This window comes from Pyrus communis, chromosome 6 (assembly GCF_963583255.1).
Source record: "Pyrus communis chromosome 6, drPyrComm1.1, whole genome shotgun sequence".
NCBI lineage: Eukaryota > Viridiplantae > Streptophyta > Magnoliopsida > Rosales > Rosaceae > Pyrus > Pyrus communis.
The window spans coordinates 21,104,363-21,120,732 of record NC_084808.1 but is presented as its reverse complement, the minus strand read 5'-3'; the positions used below and the strand labels follow the sequence as shown (position 1 = coordinate 21,120,732).

The window sequence follows — 16,370 nt, the reverse complement described above, 5'->3', positions numbered from 1 at the left end:
ATTCGAAAATTATGTGTTTAGTGCATTTGTAAAGATTTTGTTGTAGGTTTTTTGTGCACGAGTAGTTCATTGATAGTGTTTATGTAGTGCATATTTGACAATTGAGTCAAGAAACTTTAAAAATTCCGTCATCCAAACATAGGGTTAGTTCCATAATGCAAGACAATTAGATGGCATGCTTGAATTATTAGTAAAAGGATGGGGTTTCTAAGTTTCTAATTATTTTGTGTTTCTTAGAAAGTGTGGGGGTTTTCCTGACTACTAATTGAGCTTTTGGTTTCTGAACAGAAGATAATGGGTACCAAAGAAATCTTGAAGAAATTTGACGGGCAGATTAGCCTCTCGGTGGACATTATGATGAACGAAAAAAACTTTGATCGTTATCTATGCCTTTCTGCACATTTTGTTGATGAGAAATGGGAGCTGAAAAAGCAGCAGGTTTATTTCCGTTCTCTTGAAGATACCAATAATCTCCTTCCTGAAGACGAAGATTGGGGCATTTTTAGTTCCCTTAAGAAATGGGGCATTGAGGACAAGGTATCCACACTCACTATGACCAATCATGGTGTGTATAATGAGTTAGCTGGATTTGTGAAGGGTCGGATCCAAGAAAAGAAAGAACTCCAACTTGATGGTCAGCTGTTTCGCGTGTATTGTTGTGGGGAATTAATTGGCGAAATGGTGAATGGTGCGTTTCAAAAGATTCAAGATATCATTAACAAAGTTGACCCGTTGTATTCTGTTGCAAATTTACCATTGTGGTATCTCACTAGTAGCAAGCTTAAAGAAGCTCTGGAGTTATGGTCTAAGGGAGAATTCTCCTCGGTAGATGAGACTTTTTACGAAGTACCATCCACTGAGGAATGGAAGAAAGTTGAAGGTGTTTGCAAAGTTTTGGAGAGCGTATATATAGTATCAAATGCATTGTTTGAAACAAAAGATCTAACTGCGAATGTTTATCTTTGTCGCCTTGATGAGCTTCGCGATGTTCTGACGCAAATGCACAATGACTCAGACGGTTTTACTAGAAAAATAGCTGAGGGCATGCTGAGTAAGCTTGACAAGTATGTGAACGACATGTTTTTGCATTTGGCAATAGCTGCAGTACTGGATCCTCGGTTAAAGATGCAATTTGTAGAAACTATTTGTTCAAAAGTTAAGGGTGCAGAGGGAGGCTCACGAGTTGCAGCTGTTTTGGAGGCCATTCACAAATTGTTTGATAAATATTCGCTGGACATGCAAATGAATAATTACCCTTCAGTAGGATCAGACTTGGATCGCTATTTGGGAGAAGCTGTTGTGCCTTGGAGTCAGAATTTCACTGCATTGGCTTGGTGGAAAACCGCAGCTGCCCGGTATCCTACTGTTTCCAAGATGGCACGCGATTTTTTGGCCATTCCATTTTCTATTGCAACTTCATATGAGGCATTCTACATTGAACCAAGGCCAGCAATGAAAAATTTAGTTGGCTTGGAGCCAGGCTTGGCAAATGCCTTTTTATTCACCCGATCGAAGCTTGTCTAGTAGGCATGGAAGAATGTTAACAGGTTAACTTACACCTCAAGCTTCCTTCTGTGTTCCTTTGTTTTAATTGCCGTTTTTAATATTTTTTTTACTTGCTATATTCTCCCAGATGATATTTTTTATGTTTTTATTTTTCTGTTCCATTTTTCAGCATTTGATGACTTGAACAGGTACTTGGCTTTTGTGATGACCTCTATTTTGGAAGACTTTTTGGAACTCCACTAGAGAGATTGAACATCTCCTTTTGTTTTTGGTTGTAACTTGCAATTGTTTGTGAACTTGTTCCCCTTGGATGGTGAGAACTGGTTAACTTTATGGCTGGAGATGGTTTAATATATGTATCAAGTTGAGATTGCTTACCTTATTTCTTGTATTTGTGTGTGCATAATCAAGGATAGTGCTATTCGCGCACATCTTTTTACCTTTCACGCATCTTTGTTAATTTTTTTACCATTGATCTTCTTTAATTCAATCGATTTAACGGTCAAAATTTAAAAGAGATGTGAGAGGTATAAATACGTATGTGAATAGCATTGTCCTTAATTAATAAGTAGAATTGCAATCACGTTGGAAATATTGGTTATTTGACTTGTTCATGAGGACAAAATGGACGTGTCTCATGTTCTATTTGACAACAAAATGTTTTCGAAAAATTCTAAATTACAAAAGTATATGGCATGCTTCGTTAATATTACCATTGAGACACGTCCCATGCTCCAGCTTAGGGCTGGTGGCAACTCTTTCTATATTTCTAGCCTTTCTCCTTTATCTTCTTATGGATTTTTATTTATCTATTTTTCATCTTAGTATTTCCGTCAATAAGTGTTTTTTTGGTGAAGTTGTTTATGAGTCTTTCTTCGTGAGTATTAAATTTTGTGTTGGTGTGTTATCGGTTTCTTTGGGTCCACTTTGTTGGAATTAATATCTTCGTTGATTGTGTTGTGCAAAAAATTCATAGTGGTATGAACATTAATTGGTTCATAGTTAGTTCCTCTTCAGAGAGTCCGTTATGATCATTGTCAAAATGTATCCTCATGCTCATTATAATCAGAACTTTGTGTAAAGAAATATTTTTCAAGAATGAAGTTTCTCTGTAAGTTACAGAAAAGTTTTGTTCAAGTCAATACTTAATTATTACAAAGACTTTTACAGACTTACAAGTTAGAAGTCATAAAAAGTTGCTAAAGAGACTTTTAAGAGATTTTTTATAGATTTTTTATCAGTCTTATCGTTTAACGTCGATTCTCATTCTAACATAATAAAATATTATACTAAAAATATGAGGTGACAAAAAGTCAATGAAAAGTTTCCACTTTTGAAAAAGTCTTCATAACATTTATCTTTATTCAATACAAAATGATTTTTACAAACTCCTTACAGGTTTATATTGAATATACCTAAACAAAAAAATCAAGCAAAGTCCATCAAGCTTCATATACAATACATCTCCCTAAATTTTAATTTTTAAATTATGTGAAAGTGTCTCGTTTAGTTAAATTTCAGTTCATTTCAAACTTGATTTATTTCTAACAAGTAAAACGTTAAGAAAAATAAAATAAAGACACCATTAGGATGCCACCAGGATCCTCTCCAGATCTTTTTGGTGAGGATCTTATAAATTCGTAAATTGTGTCTGCTCATCATACATTGTGCGGTCAATTTTTATCCTGTACTGTTTGTGTTTAATTTTAAATAAAAATATTTAAAATAATTTCTAATCGCATAATGTACGATGAACGAACATAATTCATGAATTCCTAAGATCCTCATAAAAAGGATCCTACAAGAATCCGAATTCATTAGGATGTCAGGCTGGTTTGATATTGCTGTGCTTTGAAAAAAAAACTACTTTTACTTTTACTGTGCGGTGAGAATAAGCTCATTTTTACTGCTTTACGTTTTCAGCCTTTTTTCACCTAAAATTATGAAAATGTGCTGTTTTTAAGTATTTACTAAATATCTTTTTTAGTTTAACTATTTTTTATATTCATTTTTTATAAAAACACCTTAGTAACACACCAGTGGGTAATCTAAAAAGGCTCTTCCAAATGTGAAGCGAGCGACTGAGAGAAACGAGGAAACGAAAAGTCACTTTGTCCTGTACACCAAAAAGCAAAAATTAAGACATGTCTTATCAATAACCCTGTCACGTGTACGGCTCCGATGGTGTTTCTTTTTTAACTTTCCCGCTAAGCTATTCATACGCTCCGTCTTTCTCTCCCTGTCTGGACTCTTGTGTTTATTCCATTTCCCACGACCCCAAAATCCCTTGAGCGACTGCGACTCGACGCGGACGAGGTTCGTCTTCGTCCTCCACTCAAGATTTCACCTTTACTGTTCATCTATCAAAATCGACGTTTGAATTACCGATTTCGTACGCTTCTCTTCCTGTGATGTCGTTCCGTGTTGTGCTTTCTGCGTTTTATTCTTCTTTTTTGTTCTGAGGGTCTGGTCTTTTCTGCCGTTTTCGTGCTTTTTCATTTACCAATATTGTAGTTTTTTGTGGTCATCTTTGTATTATCTTTTGTGGGCGAATAAATATTCAATTTTTACGATCTCTTGTGTAATATTTTTACTATATTGTTAATGCGTTTCCATGATTGTGCGCCAAGATTACTTTTTTGGTTGTTTTGTAGTAATTTAACTTGGAAATCTTGTGTTTTTGTTTACTAATATTGTCAATTTTTTTGTGTATTTTGTGTTTTTTATTTTATTTTATTTGTGATCTTTGAGTTCACAGTTTGGTGGATGAATATTAGAATTATGTTTTTCAGAATTTAAAGTAAGATTCTTGATTATATGGTTAATGATTATCCCTGATTGTGCCCCAAGATTACTCCTTTTTAGTACTTCAATGGTTCAACTCGAAACACGAAAGAGAAATAGATTTTATACATGAATCTAGGCGGCCTTTCTTATTTTTTAAGCGCTTAGCGATTAATCATGATGGTGACAAGCTGCCTAGCACCTAAGTGCGCTAGGTGGGGACTTTTAGAACACTAGCTATGGTGCTGTTAATCTTGTTCTGGCTGGGCTTAGACGTATCTGGGTCATTCTCTAGTCTATTTGTATCCTTGTGAATAAAGCTTCTGCTGTTATGAATTCACTGTAAGATTTTTGGTTGTGTTGTTAATGGGGTATCCACGATTCTGCACCAAGATTACGTTTTTAAGTACTTTAACTCCATAGCACAGAATGAATAGATGTCATACGTTAATTAGTAGAAAAAATGATGGGTTTGATATGGTACTAATAATCTCGTGTTTTTCAGATATGCCTGGGGTTTCTGCAACCAATGAAAGTGACAACAGTGGTGATAGCAAGGATGCCAAATCCTCTTCATCAGTTTCAGTTACAAAGGGCAATGTGAAGGTACGTGAATACGATCCAAGAAAGGATTTGAGGGCTCTTGGACAGTGGATTTGCTCTAACCAAGATCCACCCAAGTATTTTGAAAATGTTGATTACATACAGTCAATTGGCGTGTTTAACCAGCTGTTTAAGCCTACTTTCAATGAGGTTGAAAGTGAATGCATGGAAGAATATGAGAGAATGAAAGTGGAAACTAAGAAAGTATTAAGAAACTTTGATGGACAGATTAGCCTCTCTGTGGACGTACTCACGGACAACAATGACTTTGGGCAGTGCAGCAATAACTTGGGACAACACTACAGTGATTATTTGTGCATTTCCGCTCATTTTATTGATAAGAAATGGAAGCTGCGAAAGTGGGTTCTTTACTTCTGTACTCTTTCGGTTTCGGGCCAGTCTGATGATTTACTTAAAAAATGTGAAGATCGGGGCATATTTAGGTCGCTGGAAGATTGGGGCATTGAGAACAAGATATTCACACTCACTATGGGTAATGATAAGTTCTGTAATGAGGTGACTGAGTATGTGAAAAGGTACATCCAGGTAAAGAAGGAACTCCGACGTAATAGTCAGCTGTTTCGTGTGTATTGTTGTGGGGATCTGTTCCGTGAAATGGTGCAGGATGCATTTGACAAGATTGAAGATATCATTCACAAGGTCCGTCGAGTGTATACTTTTACAACTGATTACCCCATGTGGTTTCTCAAAATGGCCAATCTACAAGAAGCTCTGAAATTGTGGTCTATTGGAAAACTCTCTTCCAAGGATGTGATTGACTCTCACGACGTACCATCCCCAGAGGAATGGAACAAAGTTGAAGGTGTTTGTAAAGCTGTAGAGAGCATACATGAAGTATCAGGAGCATTATTTGAACCAGAAATACAAGTAACTGCTAATGTTTATCTTTATCACCTTCATGAGCTTCGTGAAATGTTGACCCGAATGTCCATTGGCTCAGAGGGTTTTAATAGGTCAATAGTTGAGGGCATGTTGGGAAAGGTTGACGAGTACTGGGATCACATGTTCTTGCTGTTGGCAATATCTGCAGCACTGGATCCTCGATTCAAGATGAGATATATTGAATTTGTTTGTTCAAAAGTTGAGGGTAGGGACGAAAACTCACAAGTTCCAGCTGTTTTGGATGCCATTCGCAAACAGTTTGATGAATACGTGATCCGTTTTCCTGAAAAAAGGAACTGTGCGAGTTATTCACATTCAGAAGGGCAGTCCGATCCTCCTGTACGTGCCAATCATACTTTCACTGTGTTGCAAGACTACCAGCAGTTTATCCAATCGAATCATCACCCTGCAAAAATATCAGAATTGGATATATATTTGGACCAACCTGTCTTGCCTTGGAGTCAGGATTTTAATCCATTGGCTTGGTGGAGAAGTGCAGCAGCCAAGTACCCTACCCTTTCTCGGATGGCACGGGATTTTCTGGCCATTCCAGTTTCTCTTTCGACTTGTGGCGAGGCATACTACACTTTATCAAGGCCAGCTGATGAACATATGATTTGCTTGAAGCCGGACTTGATGAATGCCTTAATGTGTGCTCGAAGCTGGGCTTATAGGCGCTGAAGAACATTAGCAGGTAATGAATTCTACCTTCTCCTTTGTTCTTCTTCCCTTTTCTGTTCTTAATCATATCAGTATATATCCTGCAAGATGCAAGACTGCTCACAATGCTTTTTTTCCGTTCATTTGTGTGCTTGAACAGGTGCGTTTTTTGCTGCCTCATTTTTGGAAGGCCAGAGAGAATCAATTTAGCTAAGCATTTGACGTGGACATCAAGTTACGTACTTTTGAAGTTTGAACTCCATTTGACACCGGCGGAGATTGAAAACCGATAATTGTTGCATTAGAACTGTTTTTTGAACAGTCGTTACTGGATGCCTCCACGTCTTGAGATGCTTTGATATCAGGATGCTGAAAATTGGCCCCTCTCCCTGTGTATTTTGCAGTTCCGATTTCAGGGCGGAGTTTGCTGCTTAATATCATGCTTTATGAACGTAAATCTGAAGCAAGTAGTTACCTTGTTCTTTCTAAACACTCGTGGTTTCCCATTTTTTGATGTGTTTTCAACACAGATCGATTTTTCTTTTACATGAAAGATCGATTCGGTTCAACCTTGCGAGATCATCCAAGAGAAAGTTTGGTCTTTAGAGGCGGAGAAAAGAAGCTGATGAGCCGGAGAAGCTTAAAAAACAAATAATGAGTAGTTATAACATTTACTTCTCCAGTACGGACTGCTTTGCGTTTGAGGTCTTGCATTTGGTTCCCTCCTCGTCCGACGTAGATGTGGTAAACTGGAACACATTTACAACAAAAACAAGCAATAATTCTAATGGAAACACGTTTTTACAGCACGGGTCCCTCAAATTATTGTAGTTGCTAATTGAACATTGTAATTAATGTAACATGTACGCTCCATATTTTACTATCTGGAGTTTAAAATATTTTTCACGTAATTTAGAATTTCTTCTAAAAAAAGAAATTTAGTCACAAATAAGTTAACTTTAAAAGTGTACTCATCTCTACACTCAAACTCGAATCGCGTTCAAAATTTCCACTTAGTTTATAATAAAGTAAAATATTATTGACTCAAAAAAAAAAAAAAAAAAAAAGGACATGTCCTCTTATCAAGGTAACCATTTTACGCTAATTTAAAAAGCGAGTTGAACTTAAATTGTACACTTTCTTTATGTATTTCTTCTACATCTCTACCCCTATCATTCCTATTAGGGAGGGGCAAAACACCCATGGATTTGGGTAATCACGGTTATCCGTCCATTTAAAGTTCACAGCTACGGTTATAGGTAACCGTTTAGACGAACAAACGGTTTATCCGTGAAATTTAAATGGGCGGCTATGAGTATTAACTGCGGTTATAACGGATATCCACCGGTTATGGATATTACCCGCGATTATAACCAGTATCCATTTACCCATTTAATGTGTGTATATGAATGTTGTACACTCATAAAGAAAATAGAAGATATTGTGTACCACTGCGATGGGACATTGACGATCATCAAGACCTTCCCTTTGTAGGTGCTAAGATATATCTATTAGAGAGGAGAAGGACTAAGGATTGCTTTTGTTTACCTTTTTTTTTTTCTTTTTTTTTTCTGATAACTGAGGGTACAATATAAACCTTCTGTGATCACTTACCTCTGTTGAATTCATGATAATTGGTGTCGGTGTTCATAAATGAGATACTAATTTAATTTATACATTTCTTTTGTAGACCTCTTTTAGTGACAATGAGTCGATGAGACTTTGTGATTGAACGTGCTAAAGCATTAGTGTTCGAAAGTATTTAGTTTCGGAATATCTTTGGAGTTTTGAATCATCCAGTATTCAAGATAATGACTACTTTTTGTTTTTAAAAGCTTTACTTTGTAATCATATGCATTATAATTAAAAACTTGCTTGGGTATAGTAGAAAAATATCGTTCATAAACTATTATTTTAATTATTGGAATTGTATGAGGTCTTAAATGATTAAAATAGGGAAATGCATACTAAAATATACCTATAACGGTGTTTAATTGTCAGAAAACGAAAATTATGACAAATTTTTTCTTTTGTAATTTTCAAGTTGTTAAAAAAAACATGTGGATGGGTGAAAAAATGGATAAAAAAAAGATAAACGGGTAAATGGTTATGGTTAAATGAGTACACGGTTATGAGTATGGTTAGCCGTTTATAAACGGTTATGAGTATGAGTATAACCGCTTATAAACGGTTATGTTTATGCAATTACCCAACGAGTAAACAGTTATGTGGGTATGAACATAAACGGTTATAGGTAAATAACATCGGTTACCCGCCTGCCATAACCGTGCCCATCCCTACTTCCTATTCTATATCTTTTGTTTTCCCATTGTATTTTCCTCTCTCTATTCCAAAAATAGAAACTCAAAATAAAATGGTTATCAAGCCATCATCAGTAATATGAAAATTTTCTTTTATCATTCTTAAAGAAAACAAACTAAATTGGCATAAGCAACATTTTAAAGTATGGTGGGACCAACAATTCATGGCAAATACATGCTCTACAACTTGAGAAGGAGATTTAAATATAAGTGCAAACTGTTAGAATTCCTTTGTCTTACATCGCCCAAAAGGCTTGAGAACAAGCCCTTTAAATAGAATTGTCCCACTCTAACTAACACCGAGGCATTTTGTAATAAAACCCCAAACATGACGGATTGAGCAGGTAGGCAAGTGGGGACAATATCGGTGTTGTTGGAGTGGGCCCATAGCTGTCTACCTGAAATTTAAGATGGTATCAGAGCCAAAGGACGGACCCGTACTACCACGTGAATGGGTCGATCTCCTTTGGCCTCGCACGAATGGGTGAGCCCTGACTTGGTTCCACGTAGGCCAAGGGATACCACGTGAATGGGTGGGTCCCTATTGGCCCCGCGTGAATGAGTGAGCCCCAACTTGGCTCTACGTGATTACTGATGTGTGGAACTCCAAGTGTGACCCATAAAATGGGGTCTCACGTGCGGGGGAGTGTTGGAATCCATTGTCCCACATTGGACAAAGGGAAAGAAAAAAATCAGTTTAAATAGAATTACCCCACCTTAACTAACACATATGCCTTTTGCAATAAAACCCCACACCTAACAGATTGAGCAGGTGGCCAAGTGAGGACAGTATCGGTGTTGTTGGAGTGGACCCTCAGCCTGTCTACCTGAAATTTAATATGGTATCAAAGCCAAGGGACAAACCCGTACTGCCACGTGAATGGTGGGTCCCCTTTGGCCCCGTGCGAATGGGTGAGCCCCGACTTGGCTCCACGTAGACCAGGAGATACCATGTGAATGGGTGGGTCCCTATTGGCCTCGCTTGAACGGGTGAGCCCCGGCTTAGCTCCACGTGGTTGTCGATGTATGGAACTCCACGTGTGACGCATAAAAATAGGGTTTCACGTGCAGGGCAGTGTTAGAATTCATCTATGCTACATCGGCCAGAAAGTTTAAGAACAAGTCATTTAAATAAAATTACCCCACTCTAACTATCACCGAGACCTTTTGTGATAAAACTTCACACCTGATGGATTAAGCAGGTGGCAGTGGGGACAATATCTGTTAGATCCCACATCACCCAGGGAAGAAGATCCTCTATGCCTAGGTACATGCCCACTTCCATATAGCACGAGGCATTTTGAGAGCTCACTGGCTTCGAAGTTCATCAAAACTCGGAAGTTAAGCGAGTTCGCGCGAGAGCAATCCTAGGATGGGTGACCCACTAGGAAGTTCTCATGTGAATTCCCAGAAACAAAACCATGAAGGTATGGTCGGGGCACAAAGCAGACAATATCGTGCTACGACAGAGTCAAGCCTGGGTCGGGATGTGACAATTTAGTATCAGAGTTAATCCTTGGCCAAAAGTGTGCCGACGACGACTTTGGGCCCCTAAAAGGGAAGATTGTTAGATCCCACATTGCCCAGGAGAGAGGATCCTCTATGCCTTATACGTATAGTCCCACATCCATATAGCACGAGACCTTTTAGGAGCTCACTGGCTTCGGAATTCATCGAAACTCTGAAATTAAGCGAGTTAACGCGAAAGCAATCTCAAAATGGATGGCTCATTAAGAAGTTCTTGTGTGAGTTCCCACAAAAAAAACCCTAAGGGCGTGGTCGGGGCCAAAAGCAGACAATATTGTGCTATGGCGTAGTTGAGCCTGGGATGTAGTGGAGCCCGAGTCAGGATCTGACAGTATCGGTATTGTTTGAGTGGGCCCATAGCTTGTATACCTGAAATGTCCCATTTGGCCCTGCGTGAATGGGTGAGCCTCGACTTGGCTCCACGTAGGACAAGAGATGCCACGTGAATGAGTGGGTCCCCATTGGCCCTGTGCGAACAGGTAAGCCCCAACTTGGCTCCACGTGATTGCCAATGTGTGGAATTGTACGTGTGACCTATACAATGGGGTCTCAAGTGCAAATGAGTGTTAGAATTCCTCTGTCCCACATCGGGCAGAAGGCTTGAGAACAAGCCCTTTAAATAGAATTACCCCACTTTAACTAACACCAAGACATTTTATGATAAAACCCCACACTTGACAAATTAAGCAGGTGGTCAAGTAAGGACAGTATCGATGTTGTTGGAGTGAGCCCATGACCTGTCTACCTGAAATTTAAGATGGTATCAGAGTTAAGGGACGGGCCAGTACTGCCACTTGAATGAGTGGATTCCTTTTGACCCTGCGCGAATGGGTAAGCCCCAACTTGGCTCCACGTAGGCCAAGATATGCCACGTGAATGAGTGGGTCCCCATTGGCCCCACACAAATAACTGGGCCCCGACTTGGCTTTATGTGGTTGCTGATGTGTGGAACTTCACGTGTGACCTATAAAATGGGATCTCACATACAGGGGAATGTTAGAATTCCTCTGTCCCACATCGGCCAGAAGGCTTGAGAACAAACCCTTTAAATAGAATTACTCCATTCTAACTAACACCAATGTCTTTTGCAATAAACTCCAAACCTGACGGATTGAGCAGCTACACAAGTAAGAATAATATTGGTGTTGTTGGAGTGGGCCATGGTCCACCTACTTGAAATTTAACACAAAAAACAACACAATGTATTGACCAATTGTCATAACTTATATCTGTAAACACAGTTAAACAATTTAAATCTAATCAAATCTACAGCTCTAAAAAATAAATTAAAATCGACAGTATGATCGGCACGCCTGAGCACACTGGATAATGACCCGGCAACCTCAATGTTGTTAATCAGACATTAATCATCTTTTGTAAAATCCAGACAAAACGTCGAACTGTGCGTTGACAAGGGAACCTCCTAAAGACGACGCCGTATCGAAACCCCCCCGAATCTGCAGCATGTGAAACTTGATTTTTCTCACTGCATTAAGGTCACCCTAGCTTTCCATTTCAAGAACAACCCTTCTTAAAAGCTTGCAACTTTTGCATTTATAGTAAGATTGGATAGCAAATTTTGGTGCTTTTGCCTTTTTGGAGAATCAGATTTGGAAAAGCTCAACTTCTGGAGCACCATATAAGGTAATGCTTCTTCTGAGCTTATATTAGAAGCAGCTTCATTAAGGTTGCAATCATTTATTTTCGCTGATAGATACTTGATAGTGACACTGAAAGTCTGAATCTATATCCTCATCAGAAAGATGGAAAATTTTAGTAACATTTTTAGTTCTGGGTTTTCTGGGTTTTGATTTTTGAGCAATTTTTCCTTTGAAGTTTTGATTTTTAATTATTTATTTTTGTGTATTATTGGGTATTGAAGAAAGAACAGTAGCATTCAATGTGATTGTGCAAGCTAAACTTTAGCAAGAATGTGAGAGAAGATGAGATTTCGGGAACTGGGTTTGATGCTCACTTGGGTTTACTGCTTATAGAAAGAGGGGATAGGAGTAGAGGTGTCATGGGGGTTTTGTATAAGCATCAGATTCGCCGGTTAACGAAAATGAAGAAGTGGTCCGGGGGCTTGTTAATCGTACTTCTTGCTATGATATTGGTTTTTCGATATTCCAGCATTGTCAAAATCGAGCCACCAACACAGGCGCCTAAGCAGTCGGCTGCTGAGTTCTTTGGAAACCATCCAACAACTAATGATTCTGTTATTGTGGATTCGGAGAAGAAAGGAGAAAAGCCATATAAGAAACCCCATTTTGTACAAGTTGATGGGCTGGATGATCTTTTTGCTTCACATGACATTTTCAAAGAAGGGTCGAGGGCCTTGCTTGTATGGCCTCACATGCGTACCCTACTCTCTAGGTCCGATGCTTTGCCTGAAACAGCTAAAGGGGTTAAAGAGGCCTCCGTTGCGTGGAAAGACTTGTTGTCTGCAATTGACAAGGACAAGGCTTCCAAATTAAACAAAAGTGATAACGAGGAAGTCAAAAATTGCCCTTTCTCTGTAAGTACTTTTGACAAGATAGAGTCAAGATACGAGAATATACTTGATATCCCTTGTGGCCTCATTGATGATTCTTCCATTTCTTTGGTTGGCATTCCTAATGGGCACTCTAGAAGCTTTCAAATCCAACTCCTAGGCTCCCAACTTTTAGGAGAGTCTGAGCCTCCTATTATCTTGCATTACAACGTCAGTCTCCCCGGTGATAACATGACACAGGAGCCATTTGTAGTTCAAAATACATGGACACATGAACTTGGGTGGGGCAAAGAGGAAAGGTGCCCTTCTCACTGGTCTCCTAGCAACCTCAAAGGTAACTAACTAAATTTTCTGTTTAGACTTGGGACTGAGAGTGTCAAGTCCAACCTCTTTCGCTAGAACATTCTCACAATTTACTTATCATGTGATGGCTCAAATTTGAACCAAATATAGAACATTGTGTAAAAAATGTAAGTAAACTCATGGTATAAATGACTCTAGTAAGATTTTTTTAATTTCTTATTTGTTATTCAAAAATGGTACTTACAACACTGTTTCCCAATATAGTCAAATCTCAATTGTTTGTTATTTTCTGCTTTCATTTTCTGTCACGTAAGAATGAAGGTCCCTTTAGAAATAAATAAAAAAAAAATTTAAAGGGGTTTTTGAGCTAGAAATCTAACATATTTTAACGAATTTGACAGTTGATGGACTTGTTCTTTGCAATGAACAAGCTGTGAGAAGCTCGTCGGAAGAAAATCTAAATGTGAGTCAGCCTAGTAGGGACATCTTGACCAATGTTTCCGGAGGTGCCTATGAAGGTTCCAATTTCCCATTTGTTGAAGGAAATCCCTTTACCGCCACATTTTGGGTTGGTTTAGAGGGATTTCACTTGACTGTGAACGGAAGGCATGAAACATCTTTTGCGTATAGGGAGGTAAGGTATGAATTATTGGTAATAAGCTAATAACAGATTATTGAACAAAATTTGTTGTTCTGCAAGACATTGCGCTTTTGTAGAACAATACAACCTACCTACAATACTTCTTTTCATATGCAGAAACTTGAGCCATGGTCGGTTTCCAAAGTCAGAGTGGCCGGTGGTCTGGACCTCTTATCTGCCTTAGCAAAAGGCTTGCCTGTTTCTGAGGATCATGATTTAGTTGATGTTGAGCACCTCAGAGCTCCGCCCACTTCGAAGAAAAGACTATTGATGTTGGTTGGAGTTTTCTCTACTGGAAATAATTTTGAGCGTAGAATGGCTTTGAGGAGGGCTTGGATGCAGTACAAGGCTGTGCATTCTGGAGATGTGGCTGTCCGGTTTTTCATCGGCCTTGTAAGTTGAACATTGCAGGCTGGGAGTGGTTTGCTTATATTTTTTGCTTAAATAGAAATTTAACCAACCGTTTCCAGAACAGATATGGGTGAAAAGAAATTTCTGCTACTTAGCTTTAGAGCTTGCTGCTCATTGCTTTCCTTCTTTTACTCTTTTACATTATGAACCTGAAGATGTGAAATAATCTCTGCGTTTAACATACTCCTCTGACTCCAACATAGTGTTATAGTTGTGATATCAACATATTGATTGCTCGGCGATAATGAGGTTTACAACTTTTTCATACATGCAGCACAAGAACAGCCAAGTCAATATTGAGCTGTGGCGAGAAGCGGAAGCATATGGAGATATCCAACTGGTGCCATTTGTTGATTACTACAGCCTGATCAGTTTGAAGACAATTGCAATTTCTATTTTTGGAGTATGTTGATACAAATTTCTGCAAACTAAATTGTCCATGATTCATAACAACGTTTTTGTTATTGAACTTTTATTTGTTTTAGAAAATATATTGTTAGAAAAGTTACCAATCATCTTATCTTAAAAATGCAGACCAAAATCCATCCTGCTAAATATATCATGAAAACAGATGATGATGCTTTTGTTAGAATCGATGAAGTGATCTCTAGCCTCAAGGGCAAGCCGACCAAAGGTCTCTTGTATGGTCGAATATCCTTCGAATCTTCACCCGATAGGGACAAAGGCAGCAAATGGTTTATTGATAACCGGGTATTCACATCGGATTTCATTCTGCACAGTGCATTTTGCTTGTTTCACTTTGACTTTGTTTTTCTTATGAGTCTCCTTTTGTGCAGGAATGGCCATATGCTATGTACCCACCATGGGCCCATGGTCCAGGCTACATAATCTCTCGGGACATCGCCAAATTCATTGTCCGTAGCCACCAGGAAGGGGATCTCAAGGTAAAATTTCTTGTTAACTTTGTTTTGTTTTTCAAAAGACTGATAGTTGAAATACAAATGAGCAGGCTTTGAGTTGATTTTCTCACTCCTAAACTTACATCTCGGCGTTATGACTTTTCAGCTCTTTAAACTAGAGGATGTTGCAATGGGAATCTGGATTCAACAATTCAAGTATAGGGGTCAAGAAGTGAATTATGTCACAGACGATAGGTTTTACAATGCTGGATGCGAGGCGAATTATATTCTCGCTCATTACCAAAGCCCGAGATTGGTGTTGTGCCTATGGGAGAAGCTGCAGAAAGAGCACGAGGCCGTCTGCTGTGAGTAAAAATGTCAACTTTAGGGGGAGTTGGTGGTTTTGGCAACGTTGTGTTGGATAAAAGTTGTAACTGTACAGATATTCTTCAGCCTGAAGAAGTGGGAATTTTGGACTGAACTCGTTTTTCTTGTTGGATCAAATGGTATTCTTTTGTTGATTTACAGTAAAGATTCTGGGGGTTTCCCACATCTAAGGGCTTTTTGGTTTTTCTCAATAGATCATATTGACCTCTTCAATGTCTTCATAGATATTCATGTAGCAAAAAAATTGCCCAGAAGAATTTGCTCATGCTTATGAGCAAAAGTGCTTCGAGCCTGTTTAACGTTTTTGGTGTATAAGCACTTCTACTCATAAATACTTTTCTAGAACAACTTTTGTTAGAAGCATGCCAAATTGTTAAAAGAAAAAATCACTATAAAGTGCTTCAAAAGGCTCCACGCAAAGCATTTTTTTGGTCCTTTCAATGTTGACATGATCGCTTTTGATTGTCTAATCACGCTTCTAAACCTCAGAAATCAATACCAAACGAGCCATGTCCACAACATACTCTCAAATTGGAGAAACTTTAGTAGGGTTGGTCTATTAGTGTAAGTCTCACATTAAATAGAATCAATTTGGTATCAGATGAAATCAAAATACAATAATAGTCCGTATTTTTATAAAAAATCTTATGTAGCAAACGTGCTCGGGTGTATACTTTTTTGTAAAATAAAAATATGTTACAAATATCGTGGTCGGATATTCCAGCACTCCAGATGGGTATTGGAAAAGAAGTAGTGGATGTATGACAATGGAGGGTGATGAGTTGACTTGTGGCTGTAAGCTCACCCCACCCAACCCAACCAGGCAACCACAACCCAACCTCCAGTTTTGGACCATGAGAAGTGTGGCACCAAATTAAATAGAGATCAGATCAGATCAAGTGTCGCATCAAATTATTGTTATGTTATATGTAATGGTGGACCGACAGCCAACAGGGTCCTTTCCGAATTTTTTT

The 16,370-nt window shown here is 38.5% G+C and overlaps 3 protein-coding genes across 4 annotated transcripts; all 3 read left to right on the top strand.

Annotated features, from left to right (window-relative positions):
* Positions 1-292: 292 nt before the first annotated feature.
* On the top strand, positions 293-1,927 carry LOC137736514 (zinc finger BED domain-containing protein DAYSLEEPER-like). The gene is made up of 2 exons (XM_068475774.1): positions 293-1,547; positions 1,676-1,927. Exon 1 carries the CDS (start codon positions 295-297, stop codon positions 1,522-1,524), a length of 1,230 nt encoding a protein of 409 aa, XP_068331875.1. The 5' UTR covers positions 293-294; the 3' UTR covers positions 1,525-1,547; positions 1,676-1,927.
* A 1,844-nt stretch (positions 1,928-3,771) lies between these two features.
* LOC137738249 (zinc finger BED domain-containing protein RICESLEEPER 2-like) lies at positions 3,772-6,482 on the top strand. The gene is made up of 2 exons (XM_068477879.1): positions 3,772-3,898; positions 4,796-6,482. Exon 2 carries the CDS (start codon positions 4,798-4,800, stop codon positions 6,475-6,477), a length of 1,680 nt encoding a protein of 559 aa, XP_068333980.1. The 5' UTR covers positions 3,772-3,898; positions 4,796-4,797; the 3' UTR covers positions 6,478-6,482.
* A 5,247-nt stretch (positions 6,483-11,729) lies between these two features.
* Positions 11,730-15,614, top strand: LOC137738036 (hydroxyproline O-galactosyltransferase GALT3). 2 transcript variants are annotated; one of them, XM_068477640.1, is made up of 8 exons: positions 11,730-11,948; positions 12,187-13,129; positions 13,500-13,732; positions 13,856-14,131; positions 14,424-14,552; positions 14,684-14,860; positions 14,947-15,054; positions 15,176-15,614. In XM_068477640.1, exons 2-8 carry the CDS (start codon positions 12,325-12,327, stop codon positions 15,380-15,382), a joined length of 1,935 nt encoding a protein of 644 aa, XP_068333741.1. In that variant the 5' UTR covers positions 11,730-11,948; positions 12,187-12,324; the 3' UTR covers positions 15,383-15,614. The 2 variants fall into 2 exon arrangements, with proteins under 2 accessions (XP_068333741.1, XP_068333742.1); XM_068477641.1 differs by having other exon boundaries at positions 11,730-13,129.
* Positions 15,615-16,370: the final 756 nt, after the last annotated feature.